The sequence below is a fragment of the Bombus flavifrons genome, chromosome 5 (genome assembly GCF_040668555.2).
Source record: "Bombus flavifrons isolate JBK064 chromosome 5, iyBomFlav1_principal, whole genome shotgun sequence".
Taxonomy (NCBI): Eukaryota; Metazoa; Arthropoda; class Insecta; order Hymenoptera; family Apidae; genus Bombus; species Bombus flavifrons.
In genome coordinates this window covers 3,418,741-3,444,501 of record NC_138446.1, presented here as the reverse complement: position 1 = coordinate 3,444,501, position 25,761 = coordinate 3,418,741, and the positions used below count along the sequence as shown (strand labels likewise).

The following is a 25,761-nucleotide window of genomic DNA, read 5'->3' as shown; positions in this document are numbered from 1 at the left end:
ATACATCTATCAAGTATGTATATTTATTATATGTATTATGTACTATAACGTCATATCATCTTATTGATAGTGTTATATACTTAACATGAGCAAATTCTTTTATAATGTGCAGCTTGGAGCGTAAAATGCCTCAAGCTAAAATGACTTGAATCAGTAGTTTTATTAACAAAAATAATGTTGACGATGCTACGCTTTGAATGGCACGTAATATTTTTGGAAGCCATTTTTCATATTATTCAAAATAACGCGAATATACTTAGATGGATGTGTGATGGATGATGTGTACTTTTATCGAGTACAAGTAAATTAGTGAGAAATACATATTAGACGAATGAAACAGAATAAAGGGGAAGGGGTAGGATCTTGAAAGGAGTGGGAAATAACGAACGTAACAACGTCTGCGAGAGTCGTGTCGCTACTTCCGAGCAAATAACGTCTTATAGGATACCCTGTAAGTTCAGGTACAAAATATTATAATTTTATAATGCCATGCATTTTTTTGTACTTATGTATGCTTGTGTGATGCTTATTAGAATATACATATATATAAATTAAATTGATTTATTCGAGTAACATTGAATGCATTTAGTACACTGTCATTCGTGAAAAGTGTTCAGTTAAAAATCGCGAATAGGGTAATAATGACAATACTATAATATCTACATTGCTAGTATTGACTTTCACGTGAATATACTATATTAATCTATCTTAAAACTTTGCTTTTTTGGGCCTGATGAAAGTTATAACCATAAGACATGTATAAAATAGAAACGTTGCTATCTATTGTTACTCTATTCTGATCTTTTTTCATTAGCCTGATTTTCATTTATCTCTATTGTTTATCACATTTCACAACTTCTACGATTTTTTAATTTGTTATGATACCTATTTTACGCTAAATAAATTTGATCAAAAATTAAAAAATATTTAATTTAGTTATATTTATATATTTTTATAATAATTCGAATTACTTGTTATATTTTTTTAAATGTTTAAGAAATTCGTTTTGGCATTTTAAATAATTGTATATTATAACTAACATCTGATTACACTTAGTTATTTCAAATACGCTTAAAAACCGCATTATGTATAATAAAGGTTTTTGAAATATAGACAATAATGGTTGAAATAGAAAGTCGTTAATAAATCTGAAATATTTATTTTTGTTGCAAATTATAAAAAAATGATTCGATTGAAATGATTTTGGAATCGATATCATTATTTTAAAACTATGTCTGCAAGCTAAATTTGGTAGTTCTTACGTAACGTGTTAACGAACGCACTCTCACTACTGAATATATGTATGTACTTATTTAGGTATGTACCTACTCTTCGTTTCAAATTAAACTTCATAAAAAAAATGCATCATAATTTAATAAATAATTATGCCTTTATAAGACTTATGCTAGTTACGATGTGAATGATAATAAAATTATTGAAATTATTAAATAACAAAATATTAATGACAATGACAACAACCGTACTAATAATATTAACAAGAATAATAATGATAAAAGTAATATTGATGATAAAAATAACAATAAAAATAAAAATACGAAGAATTTCTATAGTTATTACACATCGATAAACATCTTTAAAATGTTTAATATTTCTCTCAATTCATAAATGTTTTAATGTTCTTTTTAACATAACAAAATATTTAAGTAGCTTTGTTGTGCATTAGATACTTAATTCTATATTAAATTTATATTTCTTTAATTGGCAATTTCCCGCTGATAGTTATAAACATTATTAAGCTTCATTGACAAGTCAATTTTATTTTGTCACATAGAGTTGGAAAATAAAAATTGTATTTTTTTAATATATGTAAAACCGTAAATATTAATAACTACATACAAAAATGACGATAAATATCACGTTAAAATTACAAGTAGGTATATTACTTATATTCTTCAAAACATGATATATTCTCCAAAATCGGTAAAATTTTTTAAATAGACATGACGCGTAAAACTTTTGTTTAGTTTAAATAATTGACTCAATAACATTAATTTCTTCATAACTTTTTTGGTGATTATTATACTAAATTTAAATAATTATAATACGTTACACAACTTAATATTATCGAAGTAATAAAATAAAAAATTGAGTGAAGTATTCGATTTTTACTTGGGAGAGAAATTATAGACAGATGTTGCTGTATTTCTCATATCGAATGTATATGGGTAGATTTATTATGACAACAGATCAGAAAAATATTATATTAGCTAGTTTTTAAGAAATTGGAATATAATGTTTCATATCTGGTTGTATTAGAAAAAAATTTAGTTCTAGACTTTAATTTTGTATGTTTTACTAGCTATTTACATAATATGGCATTTTTGATTCTTGTTTCTTATACATGTTTTAATAAATTATCAAGGACCTCATGTTCTGTTTTGTTGTAAATGTGAAAGGAGTGTTTTTCGAAAACATACATCGTGTTATCTACTTATGATAGTTATTTTGTATAACTCTAGTTTAAGTCTATTTTGGCTAGTTTGACTACTTGTGTAGTTGAAGTCTACTTGTTTATGTTGTTTCTATGACATTACGTAAATGTTACAAATTACGAAATATTTAATACTGATTTTGACATTTTGTATACTTAAATAGTAATTACATAGAAGTAATGTAAAATGTTTACAAGTTGATTGAATCATATCAATTTTATATCTTTTTTTTTATTCGTTGCATATCAAAATCTTGTAATACTACAATTGCGTTTGAACTGAATCGATTATAATAACTTGGTTTATGCGTGCATACATCTTATATTTAACTTTAAGTTTCTCAGAAATTTCATTGTGATTTTATATTAATATATATACATAATATACTATTCGTAATACGTAATTTTTTTGTGAAAGCATAAAATATGAGCAAAGAAAGAAAACAATTCTTAAAGAGATTAAGGGAAAATATATCTTCCATATTATAAAATATGAATGTATAACGTATTTAAAAATATATAACAAAATAATTGACGTATATCATTATTATAAACCACTACAAATTACTCCTGATAGTTCATGATAGATCAAGCTATTTTAATGTTGCAAAAATTGAATTAGAAATTTTGTTAGTTATGTATGATATCTATCTTTTCAGAATAAATATTTTAGATTTGACACATTATATATACTGTGATAATTAAATATTTATTCCAATAAATATAATTTAACAGTATGTGATAGAACTTGAAGCATATAAATTTAAAAAAAGTATGTACTACAATTATTAGATACAATAATAATTAAAGATAGTAATATAGGTAAGTAAGTATTCATTGCACCATTCGTACATTTCAATAACTCAATATTTTTAGATATAATATATGAAAATATAGTATCATATGTATACATATAAATACTTCTATATTATATATATTATTCCCATAACACTCTATAACATCAATTTATATTTTAAATGCGTATTAAATATATCTTACTTAAAATATACTTTAAATTAAAATTTTGATCATAGCGATATATCTTTTACAACATAACAGAACATAAATGCCTCCGAAGTAATCATTGAGTTTAGATAATATCTAGTTGTGTATGAATTTACGTTTATTTGTACTGTTGAGTCAATATAGGAATTGAATATTTGATATAAAAAATCAATACCTTGGTATCGAGCTGTAAGTACAGTATATATCCTATCACTTTAATTGGTTTGAAAGTAAGTGAAATATACTTACGAAAGCGAAAATACTATATTTCTTGTTGGTTCTTACGTAAAACAGAAACGAAATGATTGAATTAAGGGAAGAAAAATATAGAAATAAATAAATAAATCGAGAGAATAATAAGAATAAAAGAGATGAATCTGAAAAAAACAATAAGGTCAGACATACTTCGTAATTGAAGGCGGTCGTCCGGGACTTGAGAGTACTATGTGCCAGTTCAGTTCACGGACACCAAATTAGACATGGTCTATTTTTGACCAACTTATAGTTGCTCTCTTGTTCCAATTTACTGGTTACTCATGCTAGAAACTCTATAGCAACATTATACGAGGAATTTAGTATTTCATACATTTCCCATTGAAAAATTGTATAAAATAAAAAGATTAAATAACAAAAAAGGCAACAGGAAAGGAACAACTTCAATTCGAAATTATCATTATCTCCAATTAATCAGTAATATGTTATTTGTAGTTAGGTGATATTACAAAAAAATTTTTAACATTTTTTACTTTGCTTACTCATTATTTCTCCGAAAAAGTTGTTTTCAAAATATAATACAAATGGTGAAATACATGCTTGGAATAAAATAATTGAGAAATTTTAATTCCTTTATAGTGTTTCTCAACAGAGCCTATTCGTTTTATACTTTAGTTTGATGAAAATAGTTTTTTGGTTTAACGTCTAATTACACATTTCCAACTATTTAATGATGCGACGCCGTTATACATTGCCAACTGGAAAATTATATGTGAAAATGAAATGATCTGGCAACCTGCCATGTATACGTATAACGTATTGTATCTTAATTTAAGATTATACAATAGAAATACAAAAGTATTTGTGTCTTAGATTTTAATACTTAGGTATAGTGTATATTTGTTTAATATTCCACTAACTGAACAATTTTTGTTGTTTTTACAATTCAAAAAAGTATCCCATTCTCATTATTCTCTTCTTACTATTTTTACATCTTTTGCGCAATATTAACCCTCCAATTTCCATAGCTCAGATTATGTTACAATATGAGAACTTTTGTCATTTATTATCTCTATTCATAAAAACAACAGGTTTCGAGAATTTGTTTTAAAATATATGTAAAATATTCTTTATATAAGTATTTGTTTATTTTTAATGAAATTTTAATTTTTTTTATTATTTTTTATTACCATTTTTTATATCTAATTTTATATTTTTCTTTGAATAAGATAAATTTGTTTACTATATTTCATTAAATAAAGAAGTTCATTGGAAAGTGAATGGTAAACAAATTTGACTTAACAGTAAAAATTGAAATAAACGAATAATACAATCAGCAACACGCTAGAGTCATAATATCAATATTATGTACTGTATTGTATTAGTATTCAGTATCTTGCGTAGTAAGTAAAGACAGAGGCGTTACCAGATTTCAAAAACAACCGGTCACAAAAACATTTGGACATTGCACAATTTTAATTTCTAAGTTTTATATTTTCAGTAAATGTACAAGGACCAACAAAAATGTATTACATTATGTTACACTATACTACATAGATAATAGCAGAAAAAGATTTTTTGAGTTATTATTTATTGTTGTCTAAATTTTAAAAGAAATATTGAAAAAGAACGAATTTCTGTGTCACAAAGAGTTCCAGACGCAAAATGTCCATTCAGAAATTTCTCAGTAAAGAAAAGCAAGTGTGAACACATCGGATTGCATTAGTTTCGTTACTCATTTGTTCAGAATGAATAGCAAAAGGGAATATACAAGTTTTTAAATACGATAGTGAGTAATATATCGCTACGAGCAGAAAAAGTCAATTCGTAAAATAATGGATACGTTAAAAAACAATTCAAAAACGTTTAAAAAAAAGGAAACAAAGCAGTATTGATTATTTAAAAAAGCTTATTTTCACTATTACAAAACACCATATTATCAAGCATATAGCGTACCCAACTAAATACTAAATTTTAGTGAATAATCACTATTGGTTTTAGTTTTATATGTATCATCTGATTGTTGTTTAATTTTACATGTATAGTTAGTATTAGTGTCCGAAATTTTTTCTGACATAAAAATTCATTTTCTTTTAGTGCTTATATTAATATTTAGACAAGAATAAATAATAACTAATAATAGCGTAATGTAACGTGATGTAATACGTTTTTGTTGGTCCTTGTACATTTACTGAAAATGTAGAGCTTAGAAATTAAAATTGTGCAATGTCCAAATCTTTTTGTCGCCGGCTCTACACGTACAAACTGAAATATCAGAAAAGTATTAATAAATTCTGTATGTAAACTCAAAACAAAATGTGTATTTACCTTTTTCTTGACATTATGGCAGTAAAATTAACAAAGCATTATATGAAACGCTTTTTCAGTGAAAAATCTGTTAAAAACAATCAAAAATGAAGAGTGAAGCATTAGAATAATGTGCTTATACATACTATAGAATAAATACAGAGTAATACATACTCGCAGGCAATTGAAGAGTTCATTTTTATCTAAAAAACCATATAAGTAAACAGATAACCGCGTAACTAAAAATATAAATTTATATTATAATTTTCAGGATGCAATTTATTTGAATGTTTATCTCGGAAATAGTAAAAAAGAAATATAGTAAAATAAAGTAAAAATTTATTTATGTAAACGATAAAAGTTGATCAAAATTTGTACAGCGCGGATCATTTTTCTTTTCACATACATATCTACATCATAAAGGATATATTCCTAAGTAACACACGCCTTGAATTTTGCAGTTGTCTCTTTTGGTTCTTAAATAAAAAAGCAATAGTTGAAAATAAATGAAAATTGCTTTTACGGAAACACCTAAGTTAAGTGACTTTAAATGTATCTCTTCAGCGTTGACATCTTATTGTTACAACAATTAGAATTCGCGTTTCAAACCACATTCTAAAAGTTTATATAGATTTTATGAAATGTGAACTATATATTAGAGATAAATATGAAATTGATTGATCCAAACATAATCCTCGTTTCAGTTTCAATTTAGTAGAACATTTAGTTTCAGTTATAGCAAAAAGTAAATAGTTAACAGTAGAGAAACATTCTTCTATCATAATGTTGAAGATATAATAAAAATATCAATGTTTAAATTGGCTTGCAGCAAGTGTCCAAGTACTTGTGTTCAGTAGTGTATGTATATCCTTCTGTTGTAGCAAAGTGTAGTGTAGGCTTCTAAAGCAATCTACATATGCTAAATGTTGCGTTCTACATGTTGCATGCATTGAAAATGTAAAAAAAAATATGAAAACATAGCAAATGATATTTTTTAAAACTCACATTGGAATTTATGATTGTTTATACGGTTTTCTTTAGGCAAATAAATTCATGGAAGTAATTTATACATTTTTTAAAGTTTCACGGTAATTATGTTTCTGAATAATGAAATTGAAAACTCCATAAAAGTGGAGTTAATCAGTTTGGCTTCTGAGAGGCTTATATGTGTAGATTTGTTGCGACTTGCATCCATACAAGAATTACTATGTACTGTCTTGATTAGAGAACAAGATCCGATATTGATACAGTGTCATTAAACTTCGGAGTGATGCAATACATTAGAATTTTTCGAGCAATCACACATCCGTATAACACAACGGCGACGATGGACAAGTATGACTATGACATCCGCCAATCTATCGGTACAGACATTGTTATGTTTGACGTGTTCTTGTAGATGTAGTTACACGATCGTAGAATTGCTGTCCGTGTTTTGACGAATTTGAATCCTTTATTATTAAAGATTACTGTAATTATCTATAAAAATTTCGCATTAAATAAGAATCCTTATCAGGCACAGCATAGTATTTTTGTATTAATATTATGTGTTTTATTTATTTTATTAAGACCAATAGCCAATATTTAGCAAACCAATATTTTCCTATTTGCTACTTGAGAGTAGCAGCTATCATTTCCCGACATATGTATTAGGTTGTCCAAAAAGTTTCTTTCGTTTCATAAGGTGATAATAGATGAACAACAATTTCTGTTTTATATTATTTTATTGAATTAGGTATGATCCGTTTCGTTTAGGTTTCGTTAGGTTTCGTTCTATTTCTATTACTATGTTCGTACATAATTTAATAAACTAATATAAAACAAAAAACATTGTGCGTCTATTATTTCTTTATAAATCGTTCGTGCGAAAGTAATCAAGAAATTTAGTTTAGTTAGTTTTCAATTGATTGAAAAGTGTATAAAACGCACTTTCCATGAAACTTGTTCTTGATATACGATATATCCTTGATCCACTTGATTTAGTTAGTTTTATTTGTATTCGGTATAAAATCAGTTTAATGTCGGATATAGATCGAAATCCAGTAGCACTTATTTATGTGCAAAGGTATAGGACTCTCCAAACTTTTTATATTCTATCGGCAGCCCAGACACAAGAAGACAATGAACAAAAAAAATGATTCAAAAGCCAAATTGACCAAAGTTACCAGATTTTATGATAGATAGATAGATAGATAGATAGGTAGATGGATATTTGACTTTAATTTGGCGGTCAAGAAGTAGAAATAGACTTGGTTTACAATAGCTATAGTACGATATACTTATTCATCCACCCACTCTCTCTATACTTATGATAACTTAAGATCAAATCGAAAACTAGAACTGAGGCTAAAATTAGAAACATATGATCATAATACTGTATAATTCTGTAACTATGTACGTAATTCCTTTGGCTTATTTTTTCTTTTTTTTTTATCTTTCCTTGATCGTGCCACGCTTCTCAACCATCCCATCACCTTCCATCACCTCTGATCTTTCATTTCCTAACATTTCCCCTAACGTTAATTTTGTTCTGCTCATACGTATACAATCTTCCATTATATGTTTTAAATTTTAACTATCCTATTTCTAGCTCACATATTTTACCTATACTCTGTATGTGTTTGTATAATGGGATACAGTGGGGTGTTTTCTCTTTAGTCTTCTTCATTATACTTAAACTTTATTATGTTATATCATACCCTGCATTTATGCCTAGTTTTTTCTATTCACCCTCGCTCCCTTTATTAGTATTCCTAATATATATTCTTCCTCTTATTCTTTTTCCGTATTATACCCAACTGACTATACCAATTTCTATTCAGGTACTCTGCTTTGTTTCTATGCTCTTTTCTCTTCTTTCCTTTAAACATTAAAACTTTATAGCATAAAGTTTAGTAGCATAAGCTCTTTTGTTTCATCTAACATTAACTCAAAATTTATTGCTCTTAAATCTGTCCTGATTCTAATTCTCTGTATTTTAATATCTTTCAGAACTATTAAGGCACCATTTCATAATTTATTCTGTATCTTCTTCAGCTCTTCTCTCTCTTTCCATTCAAATATTTCTACTTCAGTAGTGTATCCCCTACCATAAAATGGTCAAATAAATACATTCTTCTTTTAAAATAATCCTTGAATAGTTTCTTACTTGAGGTCTTGGGGCACTTCTATTAAGCGTCAGGTCACCGTAAGGTTTTAATCGGTAAGTCCGACACTACCCTGCCGCTTCCTAAAAGAACAGCGAGGTGTTTATGAGGATTCTCCCACGTAAAAAAAAAGATCTTTTACTAATGCTCTTTTCACATTTTTTACATCTCTCTCTCTCTCTCTCTCTCTCTCTCTCTCTCTCTCTCTTGTTCTTTCACACAGAACTATAATTTACTCCTATCCTCACAGTATCGAAGGTCACACTCTTAGGTCTACGAAAAATACCCATCACAAAATATGTCAATGTGTATAGAGGTCATTTTACTGCAAAGAGGTGCTCTTTGCGAACACTTACAGAATCGTTAGCTACTTAACAATTTAGTTATGATAAATCTTTGGAATTTCAGGTAGCGAAGAAATAGTTCTGTCAAGATGTCAAGGCCAATCCTTAGCAGGCCGCGTACACGCGTATATGGATGCAACTATGACAAAGGAGAATCATATTATAAGCCAATGGTCGACCACTTGGATCGAAAATACAGTTCTCGACCGCTTTTCTCTGAACCAAGAACTTCATTGGCTGACGAGATCGCAGCCCGCCGAGGCGACATCGGTAACATCTTCAGTCGTTTTCCAAAATGGTTTTAAGGGGTGAATTTATCCTAATCCCTTTCTCCTTAACTATTACAACCGTAGTAGTCAATAACTCTTTTCATTGTCAGTAAGAAAATGCTGAATTATTTTTCATTATATTGGTAATTAATGAGTGGCATGTCCGATCCAAGTCCTGATGTGAAATGAATCGAATGTACTGTTCTATACATCTGCTGTTACAGCCACAACAAAATTTTACTCTATAGAGGGTCATCGTAAGAAAATCTTTGCCCTAATAATAAAATAAAATAAAATCGTGACATAAAGCTGCAACGTCTAATGATTTATTATCTCCTGTGACATGATACGAACTTCTGTTATTTAAACGTTTTTTTCTTCGTATAAAAGTGAGAAAATGAAATTTAATTTTTTATCACTTAGGTTCCACATATGAATAAAATATTAATTACTATTTTTTCCAATTTTAAATTGCTCGTGTATTCTGTTCCTTTATATATTTTAAGCTAAAGATAAAATATATTAATTTAGTTTAACTTCAGTTCTTGTTACAGAAACGGAATAACATTACTTGTGCTAATGTAAAATTACATAGAACCAAGCTAATATATGTGTTTATTACATAGATATGTATGATAAATAACCTACATTGTGAACATGTCGAGATCACCAGTTTCGTTTACGGATATTAAAAAAAAAATTATTCAAAATTTGAAAAGAACGATATATATCATTATTACCGACAATGAAAACATTATCATTATTTGCAAGCATTGATTACACATTATAATGTATTTATATCGTATGTTATTGAAATTCACTCTTATTAATTTATGTTCTTCATTTTTTGATTTTGCTATCTTTTTATGTCAATTTATATGCATGTAATAGGAGAAAATCAATAGATTTTACGAAACACTCAATTTAAGTATATGATATAAAATAAAATGAAATATAAGTAGTTCTCTCTCCAGACAAATATCGAATTTAATCATTGAATATTTTGTTTACGAACATAGTAACAAATATTTGACATACCGATTCTATTTAAGTACTTATTTTAATAAATAATTGTTTCCCATTTGTATCCCATTAGAAAGTTGTTGCTTGAAACTGTAACAATTCTTGTTACCAAGCTTATTTATCGGAAAAGAGTAAATATAGAAATAAACTATGAATCCGCAATCGATAAATTGTAACGTAATTGAACGTAATTATAATTAAACCGTTTATCGATATCTACTTGTCGATTATTTATTCTATTACGCAGCGAATGGCAGCGTACTTACATCGACCTAAAAGCGGTTTCATTGCAGTAAAATGGTGGACTTTTAAAGAGAGTTTCAATTCAGATGACATTTATTTTTTTATTAGTCAAATATAATACATACCTACATATGTATAAGTGTAATAGTGTACATATGTTGAGATATCGGTTTTTACAGGCACGCATGACCTCTCTGGTCCTCGCAACACTTCCTTTGGGCGTGACCTTGACCTTGAATTAGATCCTTCCATTCGCGCTTCCCAATTGCCACTACCTTCCTTGACTACCGACAACTTGTTCCCCGAAGACGAGGATATTGTCTACGACAGCCGTGGCCAGCGCAGTCGACGTCGATTCGCTGAAAATTTTGCCAACGATGTCGTAGCGACGACGCAACATCTGAAAGCGAAACTGGCCACGTTCGGGTTAGAGGATGAGGTCGATGCTGTATTAAGAAAACCACGACGCCTACGTCAAGGACAGGATCAAGTTGATAATATTCTCAGTTCAAGGAAAAATCTGCAAGACATAAAATCAATTAGCGAAGAGGCAGAAACTACGTTTAAAAGACGTTCGAAGCTGTTTGACGAAACCGATCGATTAGAAGAGAGTAAACCAATGCTTACGAAATGGTCGAAATTAATTAACGAGGACGAAAGTTCAGTATCCGCTAATGCTGCTGCGACAAGGGCTATGCAAACCAAAGCTCGTTTGAACGACCTTGAGTCTGAAATGGAAGAGCTTGCAGAGAGACAGGCAAAAAGAGAACGCAGGGCAGCTGCCCTCAGGGCATTGATCAACGAAAATATGTCCGATACGGAAAATCTCCAAGAACAATCTGTTCTTAGCAAGAAGGTTTCCATCCGTGAACACTCTGAGAAACACGTCCTCTGAACAAGAATGAATATTTATAACTCAAATATGAGAATATTCCCTCGTTATTTACCATTTATTTTCGATCAATTGACTGTCATTTGTTCCTAATGATCCTGCAGATGTTGTTTGTATTATATGTACTATTTGAATATTCGATCACTTTTAATTGACAGTGCATAGGTGCAACAGAAACAACGATATATTCACATTACACGAATAATACAGATATTTGTATAAAATTATTTATGTAGTAGAAATACATTGGCAATATCATGGAAATACAATTTCAATCGGATTATCGCTTATTTTATGTACCCAGGAATATATAACATATGCAGAGAGTTTTTGTATGTATTAAAAGTCATGCTATACGCGTATAATATAAATATACGCATATACATATGTACGCACACATACGATACCAGCGAGTACACACAAATATACTTGTTACAGCGCACATATTTATTATTTTACGTACACTAGTTTATACAGTATTATCGAGAAACTATATAATTGTAAATTTTATTGGGCTTTCGATTATAATTCTGTAATTTTTCTGAAGGCGAAAGATAAGTTAAGAATTTCTTCCTATTTATTGTCTACTTTAAAATTAGAAAATCATATTTTTAATAAAATATTGTTGAATCACTCATTAGTTAAAAAGATATTAAATGACATTAGTTAAAATAGCAGAATGTGAATCTTTGAAACTTGATATTTTTTTAATAATTGTATAGACAAACACTTATTTCCTTGTCGTCGTTGTTTTTTAAATATTAAGTACTAATTGTTTGTTTTTCTTGATATGAGAATGCATTTTTCAAATAGAGCAAACAGTAAATGTTAAAATTTATCAATGGAGAAGCAAAAGTATACTTTCGACTAATGCATAGTATCTAATCAAAGTTAGCAAATAGAACGTAATTTAATTATATAATATGTTCAATAATCAATATTGTTGAATAATCAATATTTCGTTTTCGCAAATTTTACGTAAAATAAAACCATATAGTACTTATATATATAAAATTAAGCGAAGAATTAATTTCATTTCTACTCTTTCTTTTATAGTCAAGAGTCAAATCACAACATAGTATGCCAGAAAAAAACATTGTCCTAACCTTACTATATGTATTTCTGTTAATCTCTCTTATTTGTAAATAAATTTCACTGTTCCAATGTATCCTAAATACATAGTGTGTTTGCATGTTGTATACCTACCCATATATGCAAGAACGATTCCTTCTTGAATACCATGTTTTTTGTTTATATTATGAGAATACCTTTAACTTTTTGTTTTTGATGTATATTAAGAGAATTCTTGATCACAGATTGTTGAAAATTTGCATATCTTTTCTTTGTTTCATCTTTTCTTATTATTACAATCCATAAAAAAATTCACAGCTCTTGGAACATAATCGAATAATAATAGAATTACTCTCAAAAGTATTAACATTTTTATTTATAAAAAAGATTCTGTAACTTACATCAAAAGTGTTCGTGACAATGCTAAAGGTAAGTCGAAGGGCAGTGGCGTCATTATACATACTTTGAGACATTGGTCATCTCTTCGACAAATATATTCATTTTCACAAGTTCTCTTATTTGCTAACTGTAGGCTAAATTTCTGTTATGAATGATTTGAAACAAAAGAGTCTGACTCATTGTTTACGATGCCGTTTAATTATTACATTGTAATTATATGAGTACATACGATATATAGCATAGCATAGTATATACGAGTACATACATGTATATTCATTAAATCACAAATTACTATTTTCCGCTTAATTGATCTTATCAGTTTATACAGAAACAAGCAACAGGTATCAAAATATGGACTAAAATGTGGATTTATTACAATTAAAAGCCGATGGATAGTAGAAAACTGCAATTTTCATCATTTTTAATCGTTTCTGGCTCATAGCAACATTAACCGATTTCAATGAACTTTTCAGAATGTATATAGCTGACTAATAGTATGTACATAACTCTTCAAAATGTGTTGTTTAAATTTTCATTACAGCCCCATATAATAAAGTTGTAGAAGGTGACTTTTATTTTTTTCTTCGCGCTTTCAATCAAACGCTTTTTTCAAAATTTTCTATACATGTTCGACCACTCGCGGAGAGACGTGGTAGCTGTAGATCGCGCCAACGAGAGTCGTAAATTCTCATTACGATACGATAATCGACGCCACGAATCAGTCGATCCCCTATTTCGGTTAAGAGAATAGAGGTGGTTGAAACGATGATTACACTGGGTTAACAGGTTAAAATATACACTTTATTCCAACAACCATTAAGATTTAAATATTTACGCGTGGTGCGTGTAGATGTGTTCTCAGCAAAGCGTAAATAGCAAGTTAACACTTAGCCAGCCGCACGCGCCACAGCGAGCTATACGTTTCCACCGTGCATTTTTCCAAGTATCGAGGACTAACATTCACTATTTAAAAAACAAAGAAGTCTAAAAATTATTTAAGTGATTAATTATATTTTGCGGTAATGATTTTATTTAACGATTTCACATATTGTTTATACAAAATATCAAATTAAAAGTATATATTAAAAGTATAAAAAAATGTATAATGCATTTAATATTTATAATGCATTTTAATATTTTTTTGCAGTGTAGTATCGTTCGATTATAACTTTATTTAGTCATAACTGATAATGTAACTTTTTAATTAAGACGTTGAATGCCATGGGGACCACCGGTGACCGGCGCGCCAAAAATTGTAGAAACACATGATTTAAGCAAATGTCAACAGTAATAAATTTTGTTATTATTTCCATCGTTACTACAATGATGTAACGAAATTAATGCAGTATAAAACACATAAAAATAATTTTATTTATACATGAAATATAGATCTATTATGTGCACCTCCCATCAGTGGCTGTCGAACATGAGAAAAACCTGCTTTTTCGTGTTTTATCTTAAGGAACAATAACCCTAAGGAAAGTTTCGACTTGAAAGATGTTTGATAGCAACTAAGGGCCTTGATAGTAAAGTAAAAGATGCTAAATCTTAATGATGGTTCTTCAGGTCTATTGCGGGTCCGAATAAGTATGACCGAGGGATGGATTATGATTTATGGTAGGTTCCTGGACATAACAATATAGAACAGTTATTTAGCATTTCATCGTGGTGCTACGAGCAATCCTTGTAAAACTAGCATGGCATTCGACGTGTTAATTTTAACACCACTAAATTGGTGTATTTTATTATATACTGTACTTTATAAAAGCAGAAAAAGTGACGCAATTAATTGGGAACAATTCCTACTTATTGTTTCTTAAGGTAAACAATAACTGATAATAACAACAAAAAAAAACCCGTTCCTAAAGTCAAAAAGGGAGATCCCCCCGTTCGGTTTGACTAAGTGTTAAGATGATGACTAATCAAAGAACGGAAAATCAGTCAAGATGTTGACTAGTCCAAGGACGTAAAACCAGGTTGATAGCAATTTTGGTTAGGAAAGTGAGGGCAACGGTCATTGCTGTTAATTGGATAAGGAAAAGACTGGTGAATCAGGATGGGTGTATCAGGATGGGTGCTGACCGCCCCGAAACAAAGGTCGCCCGTGGGTAGTATTGTACATAGGAAAACCCGCTTTCCTGTGTTTTCTCGGACTGGACAATAAATATAAGAAATACTTCAGTTTAAAAGATACTTGTATGGTCTTAAGAACCTTAATTATGAAAATGCTAAGATTTATGATGGGTCCTTAAGGTTATTGAGGGTCGACAATAAGCGTGTTTACACATCAGGTAGCCATTTTGTCCGAGATATGGAGTCTAGTTTGTGTAGAGAGTCACGGGACGTAACAGTACATGTCATCTAATCAACTACATAATCTTTCTAACCCCTCAAAAAAATTCAAGTCTTTGATTCAGTTTGAAAAATATCATTCTGTTTTGAAGGACATTTGAATACTTTCGTGAGCCACTGTATTTTGTCAATGACAATAAAAGTTGGTCGATACTAGTTATTCGAATAATCATATACTCATGCAAAATAATCTATCGTATATAAATATCATATCGTATAGAACATAATATTCATTTACTTGCTTTCGATACTCAAATTAATCAATATTAATTTACCCAGTAACTAGACACGAAGCAATCATACGCTAGGGTTGAGATTTACGATCATAAGAAAGAAGCAAATCCAGGTGATTCAATTGCAATGTTGTACATATCATAAATAATATATTGTAGTGTCAGAGAAATCCCAATGTACTTTAGGTACAAAGCAATATAAGTGCTGACCATCCGTGTTCCTTTACGACATGGGGTAATTAAAAATGGTGTACTTGAGCATGGGTCATCCACATCTGTGTGTGTGTTAGACATACCAAAACCATAGTATAAAAGGCAGCCGTTAGTCAGTCGCAAGGACAGTTCTAAGCAGTCTTGTACAGAGTACCGTAGAAGGAACTTCACTACAAGTCACAAAACGAAATTTGTGCATCATGAGTGGACAAATTATTGTAAGTGTTTCCGAGTTGTTAGTTGTTGTTGTGAGTTGTTGTGAGTTGTTGTTAGTTGTTGTTAGTTGTTGTTAGTTGTTATTTAATTTTATAAAGAAATTGAAGAAAATTAGGTGCATTTTCAAAACAATCAAAGTTGAAAACTTATCAAATATGCATACATAAATTTGTGATTAGAAAGAAATAAACAATCAACAGGCGATTATTCTGCATGCGAAAATAAATCAAAAATCTACGTTGTTATTTTGCAAAAAGTTAAATGTGACGTGTTTAGGGGTATTCCAAGAATTAATCTAGTAAACGCGTATCTGTCTTTTCAAATTCGATTTTCTTGAAAACTAGACCTAAAACGAAAGAATTTCATTCTACATTTTCGATTTCTTTCCACGTATAAAATAATCTCCTTCAGTAATATTCAGTAAGAATACCTTTCAATTAAAGTTGTTTAAAATATTTTCTTCAAAAACTATAGTTTTTATCATACTATTTTACATATGCCATTTATTAACTATAAATTATAAAATGTTATTTGATGTCAAGTTGTCTAATATTATCATTAAAATACTTTAGATTCTCACAATGTATCTGGATACCGCAATGACCTATTCGATGACTTGCGTTATATATCTGAGCGAGGAATCGAAGATGATTTTGAAGATAGTTTTGTCTTCAGCCAACGGCGTTACAAGGAGCGTGCGGCCGCTGCGTTTACCGAAGATCTGGCGGAATTAAGGCGTAAACGTAGGGATTTGCAGGTTATATTATTTACATAATATAAAAAAGATCAGATGAATTTCAATTAAATTTCAAAATCAAGGTCAATTTGGCGATATATTTTTTAAACAAATCTCCATGCACCCAGATATCACCTTAAAATCATCTCATATACATTATATATATATATAATACCGTGGAATCTTTTATTTTGAATGAATAAATGAGTAATATATGAAAATCTGTTTATAAATTTGTATAAGTTTCATTAAATAACGATATTACAAGAATTTCATAAATTTATGCTGTCACTCATCTTTGCAGGATCGTATTTTCGACGTTATTGACTTGAATGCAGAAATCGAAAAAGCTAGAAATACTCTCGAGCAAGCGGATATCGCTTTCCAACAACATGCGACAAAATTCGATAATACAGATACCTGCGATAGCACTAGGTTAAAAAAATTCCCTAATATGGAAATTTTGTCAGAAAAACCACAGCCGAAAACTATAAAATTTATAAAAGTCCCTAATATTGATATAGAATCGTGTATGCCACAACCTATAAAATCAAGAAGAGACAAAATCAACTCAATAATGGAACCAAATGAAATTGCAGATCCCTTAAATACCATTGCATTGTTACCATTGAAAAGGAAATTTTCAAATAAAAAGAAAAGTGTTTCATTTTAAAAAATTCAGTGAATATTTCAAATTATTGTGTTATATAAAATGTACTCATATTATTTAATATTAATATTTCAATAAAACATATATATATAAACCACAAGAAAATTTTATTTTCATAAACATTTGTAGTTTTAATAAACATCATAAAGTATACCACATGTAACCGAGAAGAAAATGGTTGAAAAACATAACTATGAAATAACATTTTTTCATTAGGAAATCATAATGAATGAGAATGCGAAAGTCCTTTGACAAACGGTGGTCTGAATATGATAAATTTTCGAAAAATTTTTAAGAACGAATTTCTTAGGAAACGGCAGGAATTTTTGGTCGAAATTTGGCATTATTCTGAAATTTATCTATATAATGGAAAGTTCCTACAATATCAAAATTCATTTGCAAAGGTTTGAATCTATATTAGACGTATCTTATTGATTCAAAATATGTATATGTAGTTAAATTTACCTTATAACGATATTGCGATGACATACATACATTGTAATAGGTGTATGCAGAATTTGATGTTTAGATATAATATATAGTTTATACATATGTGTATGTTATACGTAAATACGTATATATATATGATGTAAGTAAGTATGTAAGTAAGATATATGTACATATAAGTATGAGTTACTAAAAAAATTAAGTGGTCATATAACAGAATAATGAAGGATGTTATACATTTTAAATAGAATAAAATGTACCTTTTTTGCAGTGTTTCTTAATGACACAATCTGTGTACTTAGCACAATACAATCTTTATACAAAATTAAGAGATAGAGATTTGAATTTTCTGTGGAATTAAATATAGATAATGACTTCTGATTTATTATGATTTATTTATTAGCTGAAGAAATAAGAAATATTCCTCTAGTTTATTTTTGTAGTAAGAAAATCCATTTAGAAGATATTCAATGCATAAAATTGGTATTAGTATTCGTGAAAAATATATAGATACGTTTGGGTAAATAATTAATATTATTAGAAATTTGGTATTATAAATTTCATATAGATAAAAACGACTGTAATTTACTTTACATCTATGCTGCATATGTCAATTCTGCCAATATATCATTAAGTTATATAGCTTTATTATCAAAAAATAATTTACAAAATTTTCTGATACTTCAAACTATAATATGCTCGAGTATGGTAACTGTAATATCTAGGTTCATGTCTCATATTAATTATATATTTCATATCTGCAGATCGTTTGAAACTCTTGTCGGTATTCTTTTCGTCGTAAGTCCTCATCGCTCGTTCAGCCCACTCTTGTGCTCTGGGAGGTTCTCGAAATATGCCTTTCTCCCGTTGGTTCAGATAATCAATGACATCGTTGTAATAATTTTTTCTGAAGAAAAGAAGAATCAAAAATTCATAGAAATATACTTACAGTACCTAATTATAATTATTGTCATCGTTTACATTAAAAGAATTTATAGATCTTATGAAATATCTTTTTCAATTGTTAAAATTATAGCAACTTTTAAATTAGAAGAATTATTCTAGATGTATTATAAATCTTCTCTAAAACTATTTTATGCACTTTTTGTGCATCCCTATGTTTAAATTTTGATGGCTGGTAGCGAATTAATATAAACAAATTGTATAATATTAAATATTATTCACTAGTTTATTTTTATTAAATAAATATTGAAATGTCAATAGTATCTGTGCTCCTAATAAAATAGTGAAACTACTTTCAATAGTTGAATTAAATTCGTTGGATATATTCACAGTACCTAAATTTGATTTCAACCTCAATTTGACATTACAATTCAAGGAGCTGCTGAAATAAAAAGACAACTTCACTTATCAATAATTTATAATATGTAAGATCATAATATATAGTAAACCAACAAGAACCAACTCAATCAAATTACTTTTCCAAACCTGCTATAAAGTCATAATCGACCAATATTCATAGTAATAAACTCTTCTATTCTTTTAAGTATGAACCCATACCTCCCTTTCTTATCCAATAAAGACAATTTAAATATTGAGATACCTTCTTATTGCTGCAGACTCTTCAATTGTAAAAAGAGAAAAGTAAATAGTTTTGTAATTGTAATTAAAATTAGTACATTTTTTCTTCAAATTCTTTATGAAAATTCATTCTATATTTAAAGTAATTTAAAAAATTCGTAACTTTAAAAATATTGATATTTCAATTTTTAAATGACTATTTGTACTGTAGGACTTTATTAATAAAATGTGAAATATTAATTAATTGAATTACATTAAAAACCCATACCTATACTCATAAAGATACGCGTAATTAAGAAAGAGAGGGCGAACCCAATGGTGATTGTAGTGCGGTGGTTCAATTTTTTCTAATTTGATTTTTGGTTTCTCTCCAGTCGCTGCTTCACCAGCTGGGGCGGCTGATTCTGCAGATGCTTCAGGAGTTTCTTCCGCCGGGGTTTCTTCGATATCCCATGGCGCTGCTTCCTCATCTGCCCACATATTTGTTCACGTCTGTCAAAGGTAAAGTAAGATATAACAACAATTTTTCCTCTTCTTCTTCTAAACTCTTTTTTTATACAGTGAAATTATGTATATTATTTTGATTTCATAGATATATGTATCGTTATACTTATATATGTATGTATGAGTCAACAACCGAAATGTTTAGGTTTGTTCGGAAGAAAGAGAAATATCAATTATATTTTTTATTTATATTGGTTGAACATATTATTGTTCTATATATATAACTGATAGTTTATAGAAAGATTTAGCGGATCTCATTCATTTCAAAGACTCGTTCGCATATTTTAAACACTTATCAATGTTTGGTAGCCTTCTTTCTAAGTAGATGTTACAACTAGTACTCTCGATTGATATATTTAGCTAATGAGATATATTTAACGAATGAAAGCAGGTCACGTTAAAGTACAACAAACTGTTTGATTGTGACATCGATTCCTATTTATTATAACAGAATGCTTTATTTATCGACAGTCTAATTAAATCAACTATGTCAATTATGTCATGATTTTGATATAATTCCCATATGTATTACGATATAATCATACATGTATGAAAAAGCAAATTCAATTTTTAATAGCTCATAATACATTTCCAATTATTCGCAAGCAACATACAAACTTTAGAAATAAAAATAGTATAAATATTAAAAGTACAATTACTGTGACAACATTTAAGAAACAGAGACAGTATTGGGGGAAAAAATAGGAAAGAACTGGACGAGAGGAATAAAAAGGAAAATAAAGGAAATGTGGGGTAGGAGTGTGAGGAGAGAAAACACGGCAAAGAAACAAGAAAAAAGAACGAACAAAAGATAGAGAAAAAATCACATAAAGCAAAGTGCTTTGATAGGAAAGCAGGAGACAGTGCATACCAAAAATAGGTGTATTTCGTATTTGGTAATAAGAGATAAACAGATTCAGCTGTACTTCAGATCTTAAATCTGAAAATTATTAGGTTGTAACATAAGTAAATTCAGTTAAACTCGATATTTTTCTTTATTTGACCGAACCTATTTATGTTACAACCCAATATATTTATAAATAGATACGATAGATACTAGGTCTTAAGTTTATATGTATGATATATTTATACTACCGAGTAGGGAGAAGTAGATATAAGGGTATAAAAATCAAAACCCCCAAGGTCCGAAAAAGCAAATAAGATATCAATGAATAAATATTAAAGGTAATCGATTAACTTTTCATAAAATTGTTTTTATAGTTTTATTAAACTAATAAAATTTCACTAAGCTTAGCAAAAGTTACTATCCAGTCTATCGGTCAACTTTAGTTGTCAACATTCAAATTCAAACTTATTAAAGGATTTATACGATAATCTCACGGCAATATCACTTTCAACAAAATATTACGTTCCTCTTCTTTTATTTTTCTACTTGATTTATTACACATAAAACAAAATGTGATTTCTTCACTTTTGGACGATTTCACAATAGATTATCATTACCTCACTTATAATTTCAGCTTGTCAATTATACAATATAACGTGTTACAATATTTGAGAAGATAATACCTGTGATACGATAGTCACTCCACTAAACACTTCTTGAGACTGAAAAAAATACTCCCGCGGACTTTGCCTTGTTTCGCTTTTATTTTAGCTTATAAGATTTTCCTTGCCTTCCCACCGGTCTTCCCTTTAAGTAAAAGAAGAGTGCCCCTCTCCGAAAGAACAGTGGCAAAGAAACGACTTAGAGGGAGGATAGAGGGAAGAGAGGTGGATTTTTGGCAGCTAAACTACTGTAATCATTATCACGCAAGACAACGATCAATTTAATAATCATTGGCCAATTTTACGACTCTGTATCGAACGATCTCTGTCTTGGTACGAATTCATTTGATTAAAGCTTAAATTGACAATTTATGCCATTACACGCAATGAGAGTTGTAGTATATCAAAACATTGCAATTAAAGATGCTTAATTTATGAGAAAAATATAAAGGCATAAAAAGCTTTAACCGGTAATGTCAAATTATATATATATATAGTTTTTTATTAAATTAGTTTTTTTCTAAACTATCACTAATTCTTTTATTTCAAATAATTTATTTTTTGCCAATAGCAATATTTATTTCTTTTCCTATTATTTAACATCAAAAATGTATATTTAAATGCTTTTACACTTATACACATTATACGTGGGTATATGTACTGCCAGATATTTCCTATAAGCACAAGCTAACAAATATTTAACCATTAAAAATGGACTACTATAATAAGCTACTGCATTTCATGATTGTCTTTTCTAAGAGATACTCTTTATATTTTACGTTTCCTGATTTAGAAATACTTTTCTTCAGACATTTATCTATTTATATTAAAAATTATTTTATATTTATCACAAGCAACATTAACTTGGAAACATCGTATGCATTCAAATAATCTCTCATATACATTGACCACAAAAAGTATTTGCACATCATTTTACTTATTATTGAATTTGTATCTTACTTCATTAAAACCAGGTACATTTGTTAAATTTCATATCATTTAGAAGTACATTCATAGAAGGATTAAAATTTGATATTATAAAAATAAAATGTAGAAAACTCATAAAAAAGCCTTTTATTCATTATATGCAGGTACTTTTTGTAACCACTGTGCAAAACAACTTTTTAGCGAATTGAGTAGATTACGTACGTAACAAATTTATATAAAAATAACGTAAATCTATAAAAACAATAGCATATTTATGCCAGATTTATGTGTATTCAAAGAAACGTGCGCACGCGCGCGCGTGTATGTGTGTGCGTGTAATATACACATACCGCAAACATATACTGCAAACGTACATATAAACGTACATATAAATATAAGCAATCCTTTCTTTTCTAATTGTTTTGTACATCCTTGCAAAGTAATTCTTCGTTATTCTTCAGTTCTATTATTTCGTTTCCAATATAATTGTATGTAGGAGTATATGCTTTGCAACGTATGACCGTCATTGTAAGTTCAGTTTATTTATAAATTTGCCGCTGTAGAAGGCTTAACACGTATCAAAGAATGTAGCATTATGTCGAAATAGAAGCATTGACATCGTACCCTGGTTTAGTTACTATTCACAATACTAATCATAAGCTACGTTAAAGACATATATTATTCACAAAACTGACGTTTATTATAGTATATTTGTCTGAAATTGTCATATATAAAATATAAAAAGCAAAGAACACTGAAAGCATGCAATAATACTATTCTTTTCTAAGCATTGAAATTGGTAGAATTTTTTCTTCATAATAAGATGAAGTAGACTTATCAGTGTTCTATTTTATTATAGAAAGAGAATTATTGGCGATAATAAATTTAATAGATCACTTAAAATTTTATCTATATAGGTATGTATATGATCGAACGCATATATATACATATATTATATACTATACATACAAAGGCATTTCAACAAGAATCTTAACGGTGTATTTATGGGACATTACTCTAATATAGTTGCAAAAAGTTGAATTTGTTTTTCCAAACTTTCTTAAAGTTTCCAGTATGCAGAATATCATATGAAAACAGTTTATCGACCATCAATACCATGAAAAAGTTACAAGATTAGATGAGTGAGTGACTTGTAGCAGGGTTTAACAGAATGGCCTTGCGGAGTAGAACGAAATGACTTCCTTAGTACATCAATTCGTTACAAAAAAACGGTACCATATTATCGATAAGAAAAATATATAAGATCCTGTTTAAAAAAAAAAACTTGACCTCAATATCTTCCTACTATTCTATTGCGAAAAAAGCTATTTGTACCGCGTTATATCCCCCGTCACATCAAACAAGCTTTGTAAGAACATTCTTTTGATATCTTTAGTACTTAACAAAACATTTTAACGTACATGGTTAATATATTATATATACATATATGTGTATATTCTATATACAGGGTGATTCATAAATACATGTCAATATTTCAGAGATGGGGACAGAATATCTATCAGAATATCACGAAAATAAGTAAAAGACATCTTATGAACATATGTATGTCCTACATAGCTTAGTTTTCAAGTTACAGACATTTAATGAAAATATTCAATGTGTCCGCCTTGTGCCTCAATACACGCTGCTTAACATTGAGTTCTGTACTCGCTCGAAAACCATTTTGTCGAAGATTAAAGCCGAATTTACACAATTTCATTTTGAAACAACACCACGGATGATTCATTGAAATGCACCGTTCTCATCCTTGTTTCATCTGCAGTGCTTTTCCAGAGTGAATAGTGAATAGAGTAGAGCCAAGCTCTATTTTGGATAAATAGTGAAAGAGCACTGACACGTATAAACCGCATACTGAATGCATATTCGGGTAACCAGTTCTAAACCAGTCTAGTTAGCCTCCAAAATACCCAAAATCGAGAAAAATTGTAAACAACAATTTTATTGCACAAAATGGTTCGGTAGGTCATTGGAAATGAAACATATGAGTTTGAAACTCATAAAAAGTTGAGCGTCATTGTTTAAAAAGATATAAACGAGCTTTTCACATATGGAAAGAAATGTAATAATTTTTCAGAAAAAGGATTCTATTGCGGAATATAGCCATTGGAAAGATCTGCAAAATAATATCCATACAATTAAAATCGATCGATATGTTGACTTGCAACAAAACAAAAAACCGTCAACATTTTCTTAAAGATTCTCTAATTATAGCATTATAACGAAAATTATATATTTAAAAAATTTTAATTATATGACATTTGTTATTGTCACGTAAAATGTCATTTATGTCATTTATAAATAGCGAACAAGAAATATAAAAAATAAGAAACCAAAAAACTAAAAATTTTGAGCTTGAATATAATTTTTGAAAGAATTGATTGTATTATCTGTCAATATCTCATTGAGCTGCCCCGGATTTTTAAAAATCATCGTTTTACGTCAATTTGTTGCTGAGATAATGTAGGTACCAGCAGTTTGAAAGCGCAAATTCAATTTTAGGCGTGTTCGCGGATAGACCGACGCATGTCGCTACTGTTCCCACTGCGCAACTGCACGCTATCTCGTCCGTATACTGGAACTTCATGACTTATTAAAGTCAAAGCACGTTTTCTGAAATAATTCATTCGAAAATTGAAGGGCAATTAATTCCACTGTTTTACACTTTGTGAAATTTTTAGCTCTTATTGTTAAGAATTACTTTGTTGAAAGAAAAAAATTATCTCATGAAAGAAAACTTTTCTGTAAATTCGTGTAATAATAATAGTTTTTAATTGATGTTATTGCCAATTCGCTATGACAAAAATTAAAAGAATTGTTTCATTCTTTTAGAGGAAAGAAACATATTTATTTTCCAGAACCATTTTTAGATGGTTTAATTTAGAAATATCACTTCATTTCAAAATGTATACGATAGTGCAACTCTTAAAGAATAGAAAGCATGCTCACAGCTTCCTGTGCAACTTATCAAAGCTATGGAAACTTAACTTCTACGGAGACCCTTTTGGGATGAAGCGAACAATTTTGTAC

At 29.1% G+C, this 25,761-nt stretch overlaps 4 protein-coding genes across 7 annotated transcripts in view; 2 read left to right on the top strand and 2 right to left on the bottom strand.

The window, feature by feature from the left end:
• Positions 1-25,761, bottom strand: part of ND-B12 (NADH dehydrogenase [ubiquinone] 1 beta subcomplex subunit 3) — an 86,163-nt gene that overhangs the window by 52,031 nt on the left and 8,371 nt on the right. The window lies entirely within an intron of this gene.
• On the top strand, positions 313-13,069 carry LOC138179736 (uncharacterized). Of its 2 annotated transcripts, none has more exons than XM_069112827.1 (3): positions 313-451; positions 9,532-9,737; positions 11,182-13,069. In XM_069112827.1, exons 2-3 carry the CDS (start codon positions 9,557-9,559, stop codon positions 11,895-11,897), a joined length of 897 nt encoding a protein of 298 aa, XP_068968928.1. In that variant the 5' UTR covers positions 313-451; positions 9,532-9,556; the 3' UTR covers positions 11,898-13,069. The 2 variants fall into 2 exon arrangements, with proteins under 2 accessions (XP_068968928.1, XP_068968927.1); XM_069112826.1 differs by having other exon boundaries at positions 344-461.
• On the top strand, positions 16,363-17,806 carry LOC138179779 (uncharacterized). The gene is made up of 3 exons (XM_069112918.1): positions 16,363-16,420; positions 16,951-17,135; positions 17,419-17,806. The coding sequence occupies exons 1-3, from the start codon at positions 16,363-16,365 to the stop codon at positions 17,785-17,787; spliced, it is 612 nt and encodes a 203-aa protein (XP_068969019.1). The 3' UTR covers positions 17,788-17,806.
• Positions 18,857-21,952, bottom strand: fln (flightin). Of its 2 annotated transcripts, none has more exons than XM_069113227.1 (3): positions 21,742-21,952; positions 20,042-20,265; positions 18,857-19,138 (listed from the first exon to the last, which is right to left on the bottom strand). In XM_069113227.1, the coding sequence occupies exons 2-3, from the start codon at positions 20,251-20,253 to the stop codon at positions 18,895-18,897; spliced, it is 456 nt and encodes a 151-aa protein (XP_068969328.1). In that variant the 5' UTR covers positions 20,254-20,265; positions 21,742-21,952; the 3' UTR covers positions 18,857-18,894. The 2 variants fall into 2 exon arrangements, with proteins under 2 accessions (XP_068969328.1, XP_068969327.1); XM_069113226.1 differs by having other exon boundaries at positions 21,808-21,951.

Coding starts and splice junctions, on each gene's coding strand:
- fln (XM_069113227.1), bottom strand. CDS start 20,253: ATGTGGGCAGATGAGGAAGCAGCGCCATGGGATATCGAAGAAACCCCG. Junction 19,139..20,041: donor GCGTATCTTTATGAGTATAG/GTATGGGTTTTT, acceptor TCTTTTCTTCAG/AAAAAATTATTACAACGATG.
- LOC138179736 (XM_069112827.1), top strand. CDS start 9,557: ATGTCAAGGCCAATCCTTAGCAGGCCGCGTACACGCGTATATGGATGC. Junction 9,738..11,181: donor AGCCCGCCGAGGCGACATCG/GTAACATCTTCA, acceptor CGGTTTTTACAG/GCACGCATGACCTCTCTGGT.
- LOC138179779 (XM_069112918.1), top strand. CDS start 16,363: ATGAGTGGACAAATTATTGTAAGTGTTTCCGAGTTGTTAGTTGTTGTT. Junction 16,421..16,950: donor AGTTGTTGTTGTGAGTTGTT/GTGAGTTGTTGT, acceptor AAAATACTTTAG/ATTCTCACAATGTATCTGGA. Junction 17,136..17,418: donor GTAAACGTAGGGATTTGCAG/GTTATATTATTT, acceptor TCATCTTTGCAG/GATCGTATTTTCGACGTTAT.